Source organism: Chiloscyllium plagiosum, chromosome 10 (genome assembly GCF_004010195.1).
Source record: "Chiloscyllium plagiosum isolate BGI_BamShark_2017 chromosome 10, ASM401019v2, whole genome shotgun sequence".
In the NCBI taxonomy this organism is placed as follows: Eukaryota; Metazoa; Chordata; class Chondrichthyes; order Orectolobiformes; family Hemiscylliidae; genus Chiloscyllium; species Chiloscyllium plagiosum.
In genome coordinates, this window is record NC_057719.1 from 26,961,009 (window position 1) to 26,976,935 (window position 15,927).

The following is a 15,927-nucleotide window of genomic DNA, read 5'->3' on the forward strand; positions in this document are numbered from 1 at the left end:
TAACCCTTCATCATTCTCCTTAGCAACTCTGGGGGCTATCGGCAAAATTGGGAGAACCGTCTCACAGACCAGTGAAGCTGTCATACTCACAAAATCATACCTTACACAATGTCCCAGATAAAACCAACAATGCTGATATGTCTTCACCCCTCCTAGATAATGGTCACTGTCCATTAACCATTAACCATCCTGATGATGGTTGTTAATCATATTTCACATTTATGAAGACTTCTGGAATGGAGGGGATTGAATTTCAGTGCTGTCTTCCTATCAGGGTCATGACAATGCTGATCCTTGATGCAACTTAATTACTTTATCTTGATAACTATACGCATATTAGTAACTGAGCTGGAAGAGGAGATGATTGGCCCTTTTGACCCAATAACACTGATCTCACTTACACAATATCCATTGGCCTTAGCTAAATTTTTTTTTGCACTGGGTTAAATATGTGGAGCACATGGAAAAAGCTGACCATATTCTTCCCTTTTTGTCTTGACTATGCACTAAAGTTTTTGAGCCAGAATTAAATGAGGAATTTTCAGAGATCTCTGGGTCAGATTATATAACGTGACACAGTAAAATGTAATCCAGCAGAGATCATGTCTGCAATACACAAGTCTAACTATTCATTCAGACCAAAATTACTAACTGTTCTATAATGTAGACTAAGTGTGCTGACTTCCCCTTGTGGAATGACATGTTAAGTGTGTTCATTTTTTTCTGTTGACAGGAACTCCAGTTTGGTTCTACATGCAAATTGCGCCCATAAGAAATGAATATGACAAGGTGGTTTTATTTTTATGCACTTTCAAAGACATTACAGTATTTAAACAACCCATTGAAGATGAGTCAACAAAAGGTAGAATTTCTTTTCTATGGAGTTTTGATGTATTGGTAATGAAGAAATTCTATGTCACTTTCACAAAATATGTTTTGATGGTTTTCAGGATCTAGTATTATATTCTATTCTCTTGCATTCCATAATAATAGAAAAATTACAATGCCTCCAATACTTTGCATTAAAAGTTGAACAGAACAGTATGGATGAAAGAAAGCTAATTTTGTTTTACTCAATGGATCACTGAAACATCTGAATGTATTGTTTGCCTTATGTTTCATCCTCATGTTGCTTCCTCCCTTAGGGCAACATGGTGGCTCAGTGGTTAGCACTGCTGCCTCACAGCGCCACTGACCCAGGATCAATTCACTGCCTCCAGTTTGTGTGGAGTTTGCACATTCTCCCTGTGTCTGTGTGGGTTTCTTTTGGGTGCTTCAGTTTCCTCCCACAGTCCAAAGATGAACAGGCTAGGCTGATTGGCCATGCTGAATTGTCCTTAGTGTCCAGGATTGTGTGGGCTAGGTGAATTAACCATGGGAAATGCAGGGTTGCGAGGGTAGGGTAGGGTGGAGGGGCTGGGTCTGTGTGGGATGTTCTTTGGAGGATTAGTGCAGACTTGATGGGCCAGTGGCCTGATTTCACACTAGGAATTCTTAGCACTAATTTGCAGCCTTGGATCTTATATGTGTTCTGTTCTGCAGCCTGTGATGTTATTACCTGACTGTTCTAAAAATATTTCACATATTATTACGTTGTTCATTTCCCAAACTAATCATCCATAGTAAGATTACCAAATTATCCTCTAAACTAATTTATGGATGATTTTATTGACATTAGATACAAGCCAGTGGATTCATCTACTTCAGTGTCTTAAGCAGGAGCAATCTAAGTTCTAAAAGTAGAGTCATGATAAAAGTACTTGTTTCAGTTCTCCTTTCTGTGGGGAGTCATTTGCTTCAAAACCAATGTTTTGTTTCATGTGGTGAGGCTACTGAACAAAATAGTAAAGGGTTACCACAGCGACTTCCTCTGCAAAGGATTATGTTCATTGATGTCTCGTAGGTAAAGCAGTACTTGGAGGAAAAATGTATTCATACCTGCACTTTCTTACCTAACAGCCACAGTACTCTTTTATAGGTTTGTGAGTCTGTCTCAAGTTGATGTTTGACAGATACTTACAATGAAAAGCAACTCACAATTCATATTGACCCGTCTCCGACATCTTATCTTAAAATGAGGTAATTCAAACCTCTGCTGCCTGTGTCCTAACTTGCACCAAATGTTATTCACCTATTGCCATCCTGTACTGGCAAACCTACTGTGACTTATGGTTAAGCAGCATCTTGGTTTTGAAAATCCCATCATTATTTTCAAATCCTTCTGTGGCAAGGAGTGCAAGCTTTCACCGTCTCCCAGCTTGTAATTCCGATAAGATTGTGGAATGTGAGGAAGATGATTCATTAGGAATAAAAGGGGGAACTGTGGATGCTGGCGATCTGAAGCAAGAACAGAAATTTCTGGAGAAACCTAGCAGGTTTGGCAGCACCTGTGGGGACAAAGTAGAATCAACGTTTCGAGGCGAGTGACTGTTCAGCAGGAATGTTTACTGCACCACTGGCTTCAGCTTCAGTTGTGCTCAGTCTAATGATGACTGTCATTGTCTGCTTCATGGGAACTTCAGCTGTGCGTATGTTATGTTGGGCCACCTCATCTTGCAACAGAGAGGGATGTGTGAATCAATGAGTTATGTTCCGTGTGTTTGGGGTGATGTGCCAGCTGCACTTTAACAGTAAGCAATGTGGGCAAACTGAGTGTGAAGCTTAAAGTGATTCTAAGTAAGTAAGGAGAAAAAGAAGGTGGCTCAGTGGTTAGTACTGCTGTCTCACAGTGCCAGGGACCTGGGTTTGAATCCAGCCTCGGGCGACTCTGTATGGAGTTTGCACATTCTCTCCGCGTCTGTGTGGGTGTCCTCTGGGTGCTCTGGTTTCCTCCCATAATCTACAGATGTGCAGACTAGGTGAATTGGCCATGAGAAATTGCACATAGAATTCAGGGATGTGCAGGTTAGGTGCATTAGTCAGGGGTAAATATAGGATAGTAGGGTAGGGGAATGGGTCTGGGTGGGTTAATCTTCAGCGGGTCCGTGTGAACTTGTTGGGTTGAAGGGCCTGTTTCCACACAGTAGGGATTCTATGGATTCTGAACCAGTGTTATGAATGTGAATTGTGATTGATTGAGAATGTTGGCTGGAGAGTGAACAGAGGCAGTGGGGAATTGAACAATGAGTGGGGCTAGGGATGCAGGAAAACCTTAAGTTGTGCTAATCTCCTGGGAATGTGAAATCTTGCCAGAAGCAAGCAGATATCCAGTGGTGAATGGATGTCACTGGCGAAATGTCAATATCAGTTAACAGGCAGAAGAAAGCATTGGGATCCCCACACCTGTTTTTACAAACTTCTATTCCTGTGAAACTATTTGATGTGATAATTTATGTCACAAAAACAAGTAGACAAAATTTAAACTATGAGGGGAGGTATGTTTGATCTCTTGAACAAGGCAGGGGTATAGTGATTTCTGAGGTAGTCTGTTCATTGGGTAATTAGAATGGACCTCACTGAGTCCAACTGAAGACTTATTTGCTGCAGTGCAGTATTGTTTTGTAGAGTATTAATCATATTGTACAGCACTTCTTGTTGGCTACATTCTGCAACTTAGAATTAATGGAAGATGGTTAAATATTTACCTCTTGCTGAAAACCTTGATTTGTTTCTTTACATGCTGTGTCCCTTTTGGTTGAGAAGGGTGCAAAACAGTTGAGTGATCAATTGACTTGTCAGGGACTTGCTTGGTTTTTAGCTTTTGAATAATGTTGCAATTTACTGCCATAGAACCAACTGAGGCAACAATGCACATTTATTACAATTTGTGATGTTCTGTGCTGGTCTGCAGATGTAAATATAATGTTAGTTCTGTGACAGTCGATAAGTTGTTTATTCAAGTCAGATTTCCGTGGTTGTGGATTGGAGTCATTACAGAAGTTCATAATTTAACTACCTCCATTACTTCCATGGTGGAACTTGTCAGATGGTTTCCTAATGGAGGCTAGGACACACAAAGTAACTGCCTGAGCAAAGTTGATGGATCTATGTTGGATTTATACCCACTCTCTGACAGATGTCTAACTGTGAACGAATGGTGAAAATATAGCTCTGACAACAGAATCACAGGAAGACAAAGTGATCACATGGAAACAAAGTGGGTGACAAGTGTGCCAATTGCAGTAGCAGTTATAAATTCGAAAATATGTAAGACTGAGCATTTCCCATCTATTTAAAGCACACCAAACAATTTCCACTTCTTTAATCATATTATTAATACACTGATTTTCTTTTTAAAAGAGCAAGTAAACTATCCCACTTTTCACACTTAAGTGCATACCAACAAAGTACTATTATTTTTGTTTGAAAAGGTGTTCAAGTCTTGTTTCTTTTCACACTTTGGAAATCTATACCTTTCATCATTGTATTCTTGTGTTCTGTGCCAAAAGGCACAATTGATCCTCAGCATGGATATCTCCACAAGGAAGCAGGTTGTGAATCCAAACCAGCTGGAATGGCGGTTAAACTTCATTTGCCATTGGCATGTGTTGGATGGATTTGGTAGTTGGTACTCAGTCTAGTTGGCTATGTTATTAACTCAGCTTCCTTGGCCTGGTGCTTTTGGCTCAGAGACAGGTAGAAGATCTCCTTTGTCTTACATGCAATACAAGACCTCCTATATCTTTCATACTTAGAAATGTTTCCATGAACACTGCACCAAAATATCAACCTAAATGAATGTACTCAAGCCCATGATTCAATAATGCTCAAACGTGGAGGTGAGATCAAGGCAGCTGGACACTTGATGGGATTTTGGAGTTGGGGTGGGAGTGGGGTGTGTGTGTGTGTGAATTTTAACCGAAGCAGCTCAATTGTATCAGGGACAGGTTGAGTTGGATGTCCATTTCCTATCACACTGTCACATTCAGGTTCTCACACCATCAAAATAAATCAAGCATAAATTCAACGAGGGCATAAAACATTCTTCTGACCTGAACCTAACCCATTGTCTCTGAGGTGATTGGTTATATATTAGCAATATAGAACTGTTGTATTTTTAATGAAGAAAGAGAAATTGCCTTTAAGTAGGTCTGAACAGCTGATTTATCTGTAAACATTACAACGTTAGTTTTTACACATGCTCCTTTAATAATACATATTAGTTATGTTTTAAGCTCATTGTAAAATACAGGAGAAGGCCAACTTGTCATAACAAATGCACATTGACTGATGAACTCATGGAAACTGTGAGGGATTGTATTATAAATCTATGAATTTTGAGTAGGCTGTGCTGTAATCCATTTCCAGCATTCTGTGAGAATGTAACCTTTACAGAATGCTGAGTTCCAATGGTCAGATGGCAGCATTCAATTCTGCACTCATAGGGGAGGTGCTCATTACAAGATCACGGAAAAGAGGTCTGGAGACACAGTTTAGTTGGAGTTTAGGATTGGACCTGCTGATGTTTGGTAGTTCTGCTGGAAAGAAGTTAAGAGCTTAAACTTAAGGTGTATCGTCAGGCCTCAGGAAAATGTCCTGGAGAACTGAGGGAGTGGGAAAGTCATTGTCTCTGTTGGAAGAAGCTGTGAGGAGTTCAGAATAACCATGCAAGCATTAATTCTTCAGTGCAGTGAGAGAGTGGAGATCAAAAAACCCACAGCAGTATTTAGTTCATACAACTGAACACAATTAGAACTTGGGGAAAATCCAGGGACATATCTAGCAAGGTGGAGAAAGGAAGTTGACAAGAAATTTGGAGTTGTGCTGGTGAATACATAATGGAGTGCAGTTCTAGAGTCAACCCACCATAGGAAGGTGATCAATGTGGGCAGAAGCACAAAATTGTTACAGAGCAGAAGGAGACCATTCAGTCCATTAAATCTGCACCAGCTCTTTGAGCATTTTGACATAGTGCCAAACCCATCCCTTTTCCACCGGAATACTGCAAACTGCTTCCATTGAAATAACTATCCACGGCCATCTTGAAAGCTTCAACTGAATCTGCTTTCATCACACTTCTACTTACAAACCTAAGCCACTTGCTGGAAAGAAAAAAACATCTCACCTTCCATTTGCTTCTTTTGCAAAACATTTTAAAACTGCACCCTTTGGTTCTCAATCCTTTTAAGACAAAAGATCATAAGATATAGGAGTGGAAGTAAGGCCATTCGGCCCATCGAGTCCACTCCACCATTCAATCATGGCTGATGGGCATTTCAACTCCACTTACCCGCATTATCCCCGTAGCCCTTAATTCCTTGTGACATCAAGAATTTATCAATCTCTGCCGTGAAGACATTTAGCGTCCCGGGCTCCACTGCACTCCGTGGCAATGAATTCCACAGGCCCACCACTCTCTGGCTGAAGAAATATCTCCGCATTTCTGTTTTGAATTTACCCCCTCTAATTCTAAGGCTGTGCCCACGGGTCGTAGTCTCCTCGCCTAACGGAAACAATTTCCTAGCGTCCACCCTTTCCAAGCCATGTATTATCTTGTAAGTTTCTATTAGATCTCCCCTTAATCTTCTAAACTCCAATGAATACAATCCCAGGATCCTCAGCCTGCATGTTTACCCTTAGAGAATCCTCGACTAGCACTCCCAGATCCCTTTGTACTTTGGCTTTAAGAATTTTCTCACCATTTAGAAAGTAGTCCATGCTTGTATTCTTTTTTCCAAAGTGCAAGACCTCGCATTTGCTCACATTGAATTCCATCAGCCATTTCCTGGACTACTCTCCCAAACTGTCTAGATCCTTCTGCAGCCTCCCCACTTCCTCAGTACTACCTGCCTGTCCACCTAACTTTGTATGATCGGCAAACTTCGCTAGAATGTCCCCAGTCCCTTCATCCAGATCATTAATATATAACGTGAACAGCTGTGGCCCCAACACTGAACCCTATGGGACACCTCTTGTCACCGGCTGCCATTCCGAAAAAGAACCTTTTATCCCAACCCTCTGCCTTCTGTCAGACAGCCAATCCTCAATCCATGCCAGTAGCTCACCTTGAACACCATGGGCCCTCACCTTGCTCAGCAGCCTCCCGTATGGCACCTTATCAAAGGCCTTTTGGAAGTCTAGATAGACCACATACACTGGGTTTCCCTGGTCTAACCTATTTATCACCTCTTCAAAGAATTTCAACAGGTTTGTCAGGCACGACCTCCCCTTACTAAATCCATGTTGACTTGTTCTTCCCCTGGTCTTCCAAGAATTTAGAAACCTCATCCTTTTATGGGCAGGAACATTTACTTTCCCTATCTATTCTGTCCAGAGCCCTCACGATATTGAAAATGTCTGTCGATCTTCCCTCACCATTCTCCTCTGCAAGGAAAACAATCCAGGCTTCTCCAACCTGTCTTCATAATTGAGATTTCTCACTCCTGGAGTCTTGACATTGAGGCAGTTAATAATGGAATGGCTCTTCAGGGAGTGGATCGGTGAAAGTGAAGAATTGTTGTCGTTGTGAAGTTTAATGAAACTTGGTGAACCACTGGATCATTAATGTTTGGATAGAGTTATTGGGAAATCTGTTGGGATTGTACTATTGATTACTTGTTTGTATTTACTAATTGATGTGTGCTGTTGGGCGTTCAGTCATGGTAAACCAAATATTTCGCCTATGTTAATTCTGAATGCTCGAGATAAGTTGTACATGTATTGTCGATTATATCACTTTTTAAACTTGTGTAGTAAAGTCTTGCTTTTCAAACCCGTGGAATCTTGTGGCTTTATTCTCTTAATAATTTCCTGAGGAGTTCACCTTTAGTTCAGTTTAAGAATGAAAGGTTCCTGGTAACCACATCATAAAAACAGTGTTGTCGCACCAGCCTGCTCTGGGATTATAAAAAAAACGTAGATGTCAAGAGGGGAAAACTGGGCTTCCATTGCATCCATGTTTTGGTTGAAAGTTGTGGAAAGAATCAATTTCGAGAGGAATGAGGTCCTGTAGAGAGACTAATGAGCTAGGAAAGGAAGTAGAAGTTCCAAGGCTCCATTCTCCACTAATTATGCACATTAGGATCTTGGAATCAGGAGGAAAGTATAGTTAAATGCAGTGAGATGATGCAAGAGGGCGGAGCTGTTAGGATTGGCTGTGGGGGATATATACTGGATAGTCCTCATAGGTTGACCTCAATATGGCTGGGACCATATCCTCACAGGTGGTTTGCAAGTGCTGTGGTAGGAGGTTTAAACCAATTTGAGGGGTGAGGATCTAGATGTAGCATTTAAAAGAGGAAACCAGGTACACAAATATTCCGAGCGATCTCCATGCTAATCTTTTCTAATCTCTCTGTCCTGCAGCATTCTGCGGTCTCTCTCTTTTCAAATAATATCCTGCTTTTCTTTTTTTACCAAATTGCCATTTGGATACAGCACTGGCTTGAATGTAGAAGACAGAGGGTCGTGGTCGAGTGTTATTTTTCAGACTGGAGGCCTGTGACCAGTGGAGTGCCACAAAGATCGGTGCTGGGTCCTCTACTTTTCATCATTTATATAAATGATTTTGTTGTGAGCATAAGAGGTATGGTTAGAAAGTTTGCAGATGACACCAAAATTGGAGGTGTCGTGCGGAGCGAAGAAGGTTACCTCAGATTATAATGAGATCGTGATCAGATGGGCCAATGGGCTGAGGAGTGGCAGATGGAGTTTAATTTAGATAAATTTGAGGTGCTGCATTTTGGGAAAGTAAATCTTAGCAGAACTTATATACTTAATAGTAAGGTCCTAGGGAGTGTTACTGAACAAAGAGATCTTGGAGTGAAGGTTCATAGCTCCTTGAAAGTGGAGTCGCAGGTAGATAGGATAGTGAAGAAGGCATTTGGTATGCTGTCCTTTATTGGTCAGAGTATTGAGTACAGGAGTTGGGAGGTTATGTTGCAGCTGTATAAGACATTGGTATGACCACTTTTGGAATATTGCGTGCAGTTCTGGTCTCCTTCCTATTGGAAGGATGTTGTGAAACTTGAAAGGGTTCAGAAATGATTTCCAAGGATGTTGCCAGGGTTGGAGGATTTGAGCTATAGGGAGAGGCTGAACAGGCTGGGGCTGTTTTCCCTGGAGCGTCAGAGGCTGAGGGGTGACCTTATAGAGGTTTATAAAATCATGAGGGGCATGCATAGGATAAATAGACAAAGTATTTTCGCTGGGGTGGGGGAATCCAGAACTAGAGGACATAGGTTTAGGGTAAGAGGGGAAAGATATAAAAGAGACCGAAGGGGCAACTTTTTCACGCAAAGGGTGGTGCGTGTATGGAATGGGCTGCCAAAGGAAGTGGTGGAGGCTGGTACGATCGCAACATTTAAAGGCGTCTGGATGGTATCTGAACAGGCAGGATTTAGAGGGATATGGGCCAAGTGCTGGCAAATGGGAATAGATTAGTTAGGGTTATCTGGTCAACATGGATGAGTTTGACTGAACGGTCTGTTTCCGCGTTGTACATCTTTATGACTCTATGAATAGCCTCATCATTTTCCCACATTGTAATTTATATGTTGGCAGTATCAATGAATTGTGGCTCTTGGTTGGGGTAGATTGCCCTAAAGCCTCCATTCTGTGCCAAGTTAAGAGCCCATGTAATTTGCAGTGCTAGAAGATAAGCCACTATTGACTTTAATGAGGAAAGGTACCCACCATACCAACAAGGTGTATTTTGTTGCTTCATAGCAATAGGCAGAAGGAATATTGACTAATTCTGTAAAACGTTGAAGCTTATCAGGAGTCAGAGTTGATGTAACTCTTTCTACTACAATATCATACTGGACTCACTCTTCTTCATGCAAAGACTGTGCGTTGTCAGATTGGAGCTTAATGCAACTTCAAAATGATCTGTTTCAGAACCCTCTTACAATATCTCACCCCAAGTTTTCTTTTCCCATTAGTTTCCACTTACACGTTCAGACATACTACTTTGACATTCAGTATTGCCACAATACCTTCTCATATGTCTCAGACTTCAAAAATTCGGCCATCAATGAAATTTCACAGTTATTGTTGAATACATTCTGTTCAGAATTGGAAGATTGGCAGGTCTTTGGTGAGAGGACAGTTGTGACCTTGATTTTGATTTTTTGTAAATCATTTTTCGGCTGGACGATCGTTCGTCACTTGAATGTCTTTCATGGAGGATGTTGATCCTGCTTAAATTGATAACTAGTTCATTATTGTATTTAGAGGACCTTTAATTTCCTGAATTTCCTCCGCAGATGCGCATTTCCATAGTACTCCAGTTGTTGCCCACTACATCATCTAGATGATATTTAATCTTATCAGTGGCCATCATGGAGGATAGCTATTCAAGTACCTGCTTACTTATAGTGTCGTAGATTTTCAGATGCAATTTCATCTACTTAGAAACAGAAAAACATAGGAACATGGGTAGGTCATTCAGCCCTTTGAGTTTGCTCCACCCTTCGGTATAATGGTGTCTGATCATCCAACCCAGTACCCTCTCCCTACTTTCCCCCCATCCTGTTTTTGATTCCTTTAGCCCTAAGCACCTCAAACTGCTTTCTATGAAAAAGAATTACTCAGGCTCACCACACTCTGTGTGAAGACATTTCTCCTCATCTCTTTTTGACTGTGACCTGAATTTGTAGACCATGTTCCATCATCATTCAGTCAGAACTCTGTTTTGTTTTGGCAAATTGTTCTTCCCATCATACCTATGGATTAGGAGCAGAAGCTGACCACTCGGCCCTTTGAACTTGCTCTGCCTTTTGATGGTCATAGCTGAGTTTGTTACTCCACATTCCTGTTTACCACAGAGAACCTTTCACCACTTTACTTATCAATAATCCAACTATGTCTGGTTTCAGAATATTCACGGGCTATGCTTTGAGGAAGACTGTTCCAAAGGCTCATGATTGTGAGAAAAATATTCTCCTTATCACTGTCTTAAATAGGAAGCCCCTTCTGGATGTAGGTTTGCTCGCTGAGATGGAAGGTTTGTTTTCAGATGTTTTGTCACCATTCTATATAACATCTTCAGTTAGCCTCTGAATAAAGCACTGGAAGCCCCTTATTTCATACAATGACCTGATGCTTCCTTTTTCTCTGGCTGAATATGTTGGGGAGTTCCTGAACATCCAAATTCCATTTCTGGTAGCCATTCCTGCAAACCACGTAGGCTTCACACCTCCCCAAGTTCCCATTCAACCTGTATACTTGCTCCTATGTTGACCTACCTTCCCCCGTACAGCCCCAGTAAGTGAGCTGTGCATGCCAGGTGTGGTCATTCACTGCCCTCAACCCATGGTGCCAGCTTCCTCATGACCATGGAAGAACCCCCATCCTGCATGACCTCTTCTCAGCCACACTTTACTGTATGCTCCCCATCTTTGCATACACATTTGCCCCCTTCACAAGTGTCATCCACCCTTGACTCCCAGCCTGCAGCCCTCAGTCGCAAAGACTATTTTATTGAGTCTTCTTCATGTGACAATGAATGGTCTTGCCCATTTTCCTTTGTTTCAGCGGCTGGATTCCACAGACTAACCATGACCCACCCCCTTCGGGGTCCTAACTGGACAGCATGAGACAATGTATACCCAGATGAGGAGAAAGTGAGGACTGCAGATGCTGGGTGTCAGAGTCGAAAAGTGTGGTGCTGGAAAAGCACAGCTGTTCAGGCAGCATTTGAGGAGCAGGAGAGATGATGTTTCTAGCACCACACATTTTGATCGACAATGTACCCAGACCCCAGCAAGGGTGTATATTTGCTGACCCGATCACATTAGTTCTACCCTCTAGACTAGCTGCTGCTATGGAGCCATCAAACCAACTGAGACCAATATTCCCTCTAATTATGTTTTCAATATGTGGACTTCTGACATCTGAAATTGGAAACCAATGCATTGCCTAATCAGCGAACTGAAACCTCAGAATGGCTATGCACCCAATCTCTGGGATACAGAGGTACAGAGCCCCTCACTAAACTTAATCTGATTGGCCATCTGATTGTAACAATTCTCCTGGATGGTATGGGAGGTTGCCTTAAATTACTGTGCCAGAACCACCTGGACTGACTGATATCTCCATGGGCTTCGGTGAGAAATAATCCTCTAAGACTTTGCAACATGGCTGCTTGCTTGCTGCACATTCAGGTAAGCTGCTGGCACAGGGAGGAAGTGCGAGGTCCACTTCAGTAGTATGTATGCCACCTGGACTGAGGACTACTAAACTAGCAGGGCAACTGTGTGACTGAGCTAATTGCCCCTGCAAGGCATGACAGGGATGGTACCAGCATGCAGGTAGCCGCTAAGTGAGCGAGTGCTACGAAAGGAGCTGAGCAGCCCTGAGCTAGGTGCAGTTGTGAGCTGGATCCCTAACCGTGTGAGTAAGGTGCCCCTCCTGCAGCTTTCTAATGCATTCTGCAATGCAAGTCTGTGCTACCAGAGTTCCCTGCCAGGTTATCAGAGAGATGCTATGTCGGTTCTGAGGCGGTGGCAGATGCTGGCTGCCATTATCTGTGGACAAGGGATGCATGTGTGCCTGTGTGCCATGCAGTTTGATCAAATGCAACATGGAAGTCAGTGAGAGGAAGTGGTGACCTGAATCTGCCAGGTACTCACTTTGAGTTCTGTGTTCTGTTTTCTCCCTCTGGCTTGCTTGGAGAGTTTGTTAAGATCGAAAGGCTCAGTGTAATAAGGTAAGTTGGGCCACCAACAAGGCAATTATGGAGAAACAAACTCTCTTCATTGGCAACTTGCTGCTGCACAGTGAGAAATTCACCTCGCTGCCCATCAAAGGCATAAAAGATGGAGCAAGATGCTCTTTTCATCAAGATCAGCCTTTCCAGACTTATAGACCATTTCTGTCACAAATCTTGCCACAGCACATCTTATTCAGATCCCTAAAAGATTGTATTCTCTGTTCCACATCTTTGAAGTTGTTCTTTTCTTGTCTTAAATGTACTCAGTGATTATGTCAACACTCTGGCCATGCTTTGGCCCTTGCTCCCAGTACTGTAGCTGTGACTTGTGGATACTTCTTTTCACTTTTATCTTTCCCAGACAGGCTTTCTGGAATGCTACTTAAGAATCTCCCCCTTGCCCATAGGAATCACTAACTTTATGGCCTATTATCTATTAACACCTCTGCAGCCACTCAAAGATCCTGAGGATGCAGGTCATCAGGTCCATGCGACTTATCAGCCTTTAATTCCATCAGTTTATTTGGGAATTTTTTCAATCAGTCATATTTGTTTTAATTTCCTCTCTCCCTTTTGGTTTCTCATTTTCTACTGTTTTTCTGTCCTTATCATGCCCTTGTTTCCCATTATTGTTTCCTAGTGTCACCTTCTGAAGGACCAGTGCTTACACAAAAGAATATGACAGAGGTGATATATCAGATAGATCATACACTTTAGACCAGGCTGCACATAGAAAGTTTAAAGGCAAAACAGGAAAAGAAACGAGAGGCAAAGAGGGAGAGTCTAAGCAAAGAATGTAAATAAATAATCTTACCGTTTAATGCAAGGGGAGGTTACATTTAAATCGTACAAGATACTAGTGAGGCCACATCTGGATATTGTGTGTAGTATTGGTTATTTTATTTAAGAAAGGATGTAATACATTTCAGAGAATGTTTACTAGACTAATACATGGGATGGGTGCGTCATCTTCTGAGGCAAGGTTGGACAGGTTCGGCTTGTATGCATTGGAGTTTCGACGAGTAAGAAGTAACTTGATTGAAACAAATAAGATTCTGAGAAGTCAATAATATCAGCAGGGCCAGTGGCCAGGACTGGGACATATGAACAAAAAATTTCAAGGGATTTAAATGAATGGTGTACCATTTGTTTTTTGTTTCAATTGCTTACCCTATTGGAGGCAACATTTAGAGCCTGAATGAACTGTGTGGACATTTGTACTTTCACTTCCAGAATAAAGTTGGCAGGAGTGACATTGAGTCATGCAGTAAAGACAGCAAAATTTAATTTTCATGTAATTTGAGTGGTACCACTATCATATTTTGCAACTGCAGTATCTGTTTTTACAGTTGCAAATTGACTTAGATCACTTACACAGATACTGCAGAGTAGGTATCAACTGGATGCTTAAAATTGTGTTTTCTAACTATAAGTAAGGTTCATAGCAATGTCACTGGTCGCTGCTCAGTAACAGCTATTTTAAAATGATTCATCTTTATTATTTTGTAGCCAATATAGATTAAAGACAATTAATAGATTTGTGACAATTAAAATTACAATGCTAAAAGTGTGGATTGCTGGAATTGGTAGTTACTATGTCTTTTTTCGAAATAAAGGGTGGGCAAAATTTGCTCGATTGACAAGAGCGCTGACAAATAGTCGAAGTGTTCTGCAGCAACTAACTCCAATGAACAAGTCTGATGGCGCCCATAAACATTCCCGTCTGGCAGAAGTAAGTACTAAAGTCCCTGTTTGTGGTTTGATCTATTTTCTTTAGAATATTTGATCTGGACAGACAGGTTGTCAGAAAAAAGGCATTCAATCCTGCATCTGGATTGACAGTTCTCACAATTTGAGACTACTAAGAAATCAGTCATATCTGGCATGATTTCTCCTTTTGGCTAACTCCTGGAATTAAGAGGCACCTTTTTATCTTAGGCTAATCTCCAAGAATCCCCCTCTGGGACAAATTACTTGGAAGAAAGGGACAGGCCCGTTGTGATCAGATATCCTCCCCTTTGGAATTTCAGCGGACACCTTGGCCAAACCTTGCAGTAGGTGCAAGACAGATGATATTACCTAAATGAGAGGAATGATTGTGGGCAATTTTGACTTCCTACCTTATTTTCTATCTGGAAAGTTTTCTGTCTGCTCCAGTGCAGGATAACGTCTGAATGGCAAAATTTGAGGAATGTTTAAATCTCACTGTTGTACTTTTTGAAGATATTAAAACTGTGCATAATATACTAAGATATTGGTACTTTTTCAGGTTCTGCAGCTAGGATCTGACATTCTTCCTCAATACAAACAGGAGGCTCCCAAGACTCCACCACACATCATTCTGCATTACTGTGCATTTAAAACGACCTGGGACTGGATCATCCTTATTTTAACCTTCTACACTGCAATTATGGTTCCTTATAATGTGTCCTTCAGAACAAAACAGAACAACATTGCTTGGCTAGTGCTGGACAGTGTAGTTGATGTGATCTTCTTGGTGGATATTGTCTTAAATTTCCACACCACCTTTGTGGGTCCTGGAGGGGAAGTTATATCTGATCCTAAACTAATCAGAATGAACTACCTGAAAACCTGGTTTGTGATTGACCTACTGTCCTGTTTGCCATATGACATCATCAATGCTTTTGAAAATGTGGATGAGGTAAGTTGACACATCTATATCTATTATCACAATATTTAGCTTTGTTCTGTCAATGTAAGGTTGGATTTGCAAGGGACCTTTTTGATGCGGTCCTGTTAAACCTAAATTAATGTTCTTGACTTCACAAATTTTAACTCCTAAATCTTGTGGACCACATAAATGCAACATGATTCTGGTAGCTTTTGTGTGATGTCGATTTGCGATTCAAGCAAGAGGATGGTTTCCTCTTTGTGAACTTAAGCAAAAATGATGAACAGAAGCAGAATAGACCATTTAGTGGACTTACAAGGAAAGCTCAGGAGATGTAGATGTTTTGCGATTAAATGCATGCATTGCAGTAAAAACATTGATTGCATATTCAGCCACCTTTTAATGGAGCGGCCCAATGGTTAAAATGAATGAATTTTCAAGGTCACAAGTCTTGTTTTTGTGAAATATAATGCTGCAAGAAAAATAGTTACACCTTGATGAGCCGAGTGTGGTCAGCTGAAACATTTTGACACAGCTATAATTTTAATCATCAGACAGAAAAGTACAAACTCTGGAGAACGAAAACTGTCGGAATACATTCCAGATTGTCAGGTTCTGAAAGACGGAATCTTTCCTTAAAACTATCACCATTAGCTTGGTGTAGGACTTACAACAACAGCCAGTACTTTCTGTTTCTTTTCAG

General features: G+C 41.4%; 1 protein-coding gene across 2 annotated transcripts in view; it reads left to right on the forward strand.

The window, feature by feature from the left end:
- Positions 1-15,927, forward strand: part of kcnh5b (potassium voltage-gated channel, subfamily H (eag-related), member 5b) — a 317,576-nt gene that overhangs the window by 109,202 nt on the left and 192,447 nt on the right. For both annotated transcript variants that reach the window (XM_043697222.1, XM_043697223.1), the window contains exons 4-6: positions 734-862; positions 14,209-14,324; positions 14,862-15,254. In XM_043697222.1, coding sequence (XP_043553157.1) covers positions 734-862; positions 14,209-14,324; positions 14,862-15,254 — 638 coding nt within the window. The remainder of the gene's footprint in view (positions 1-733; positions 863-14,208; positions 14,325-14,861; positions 15,255-15,927) is intronic.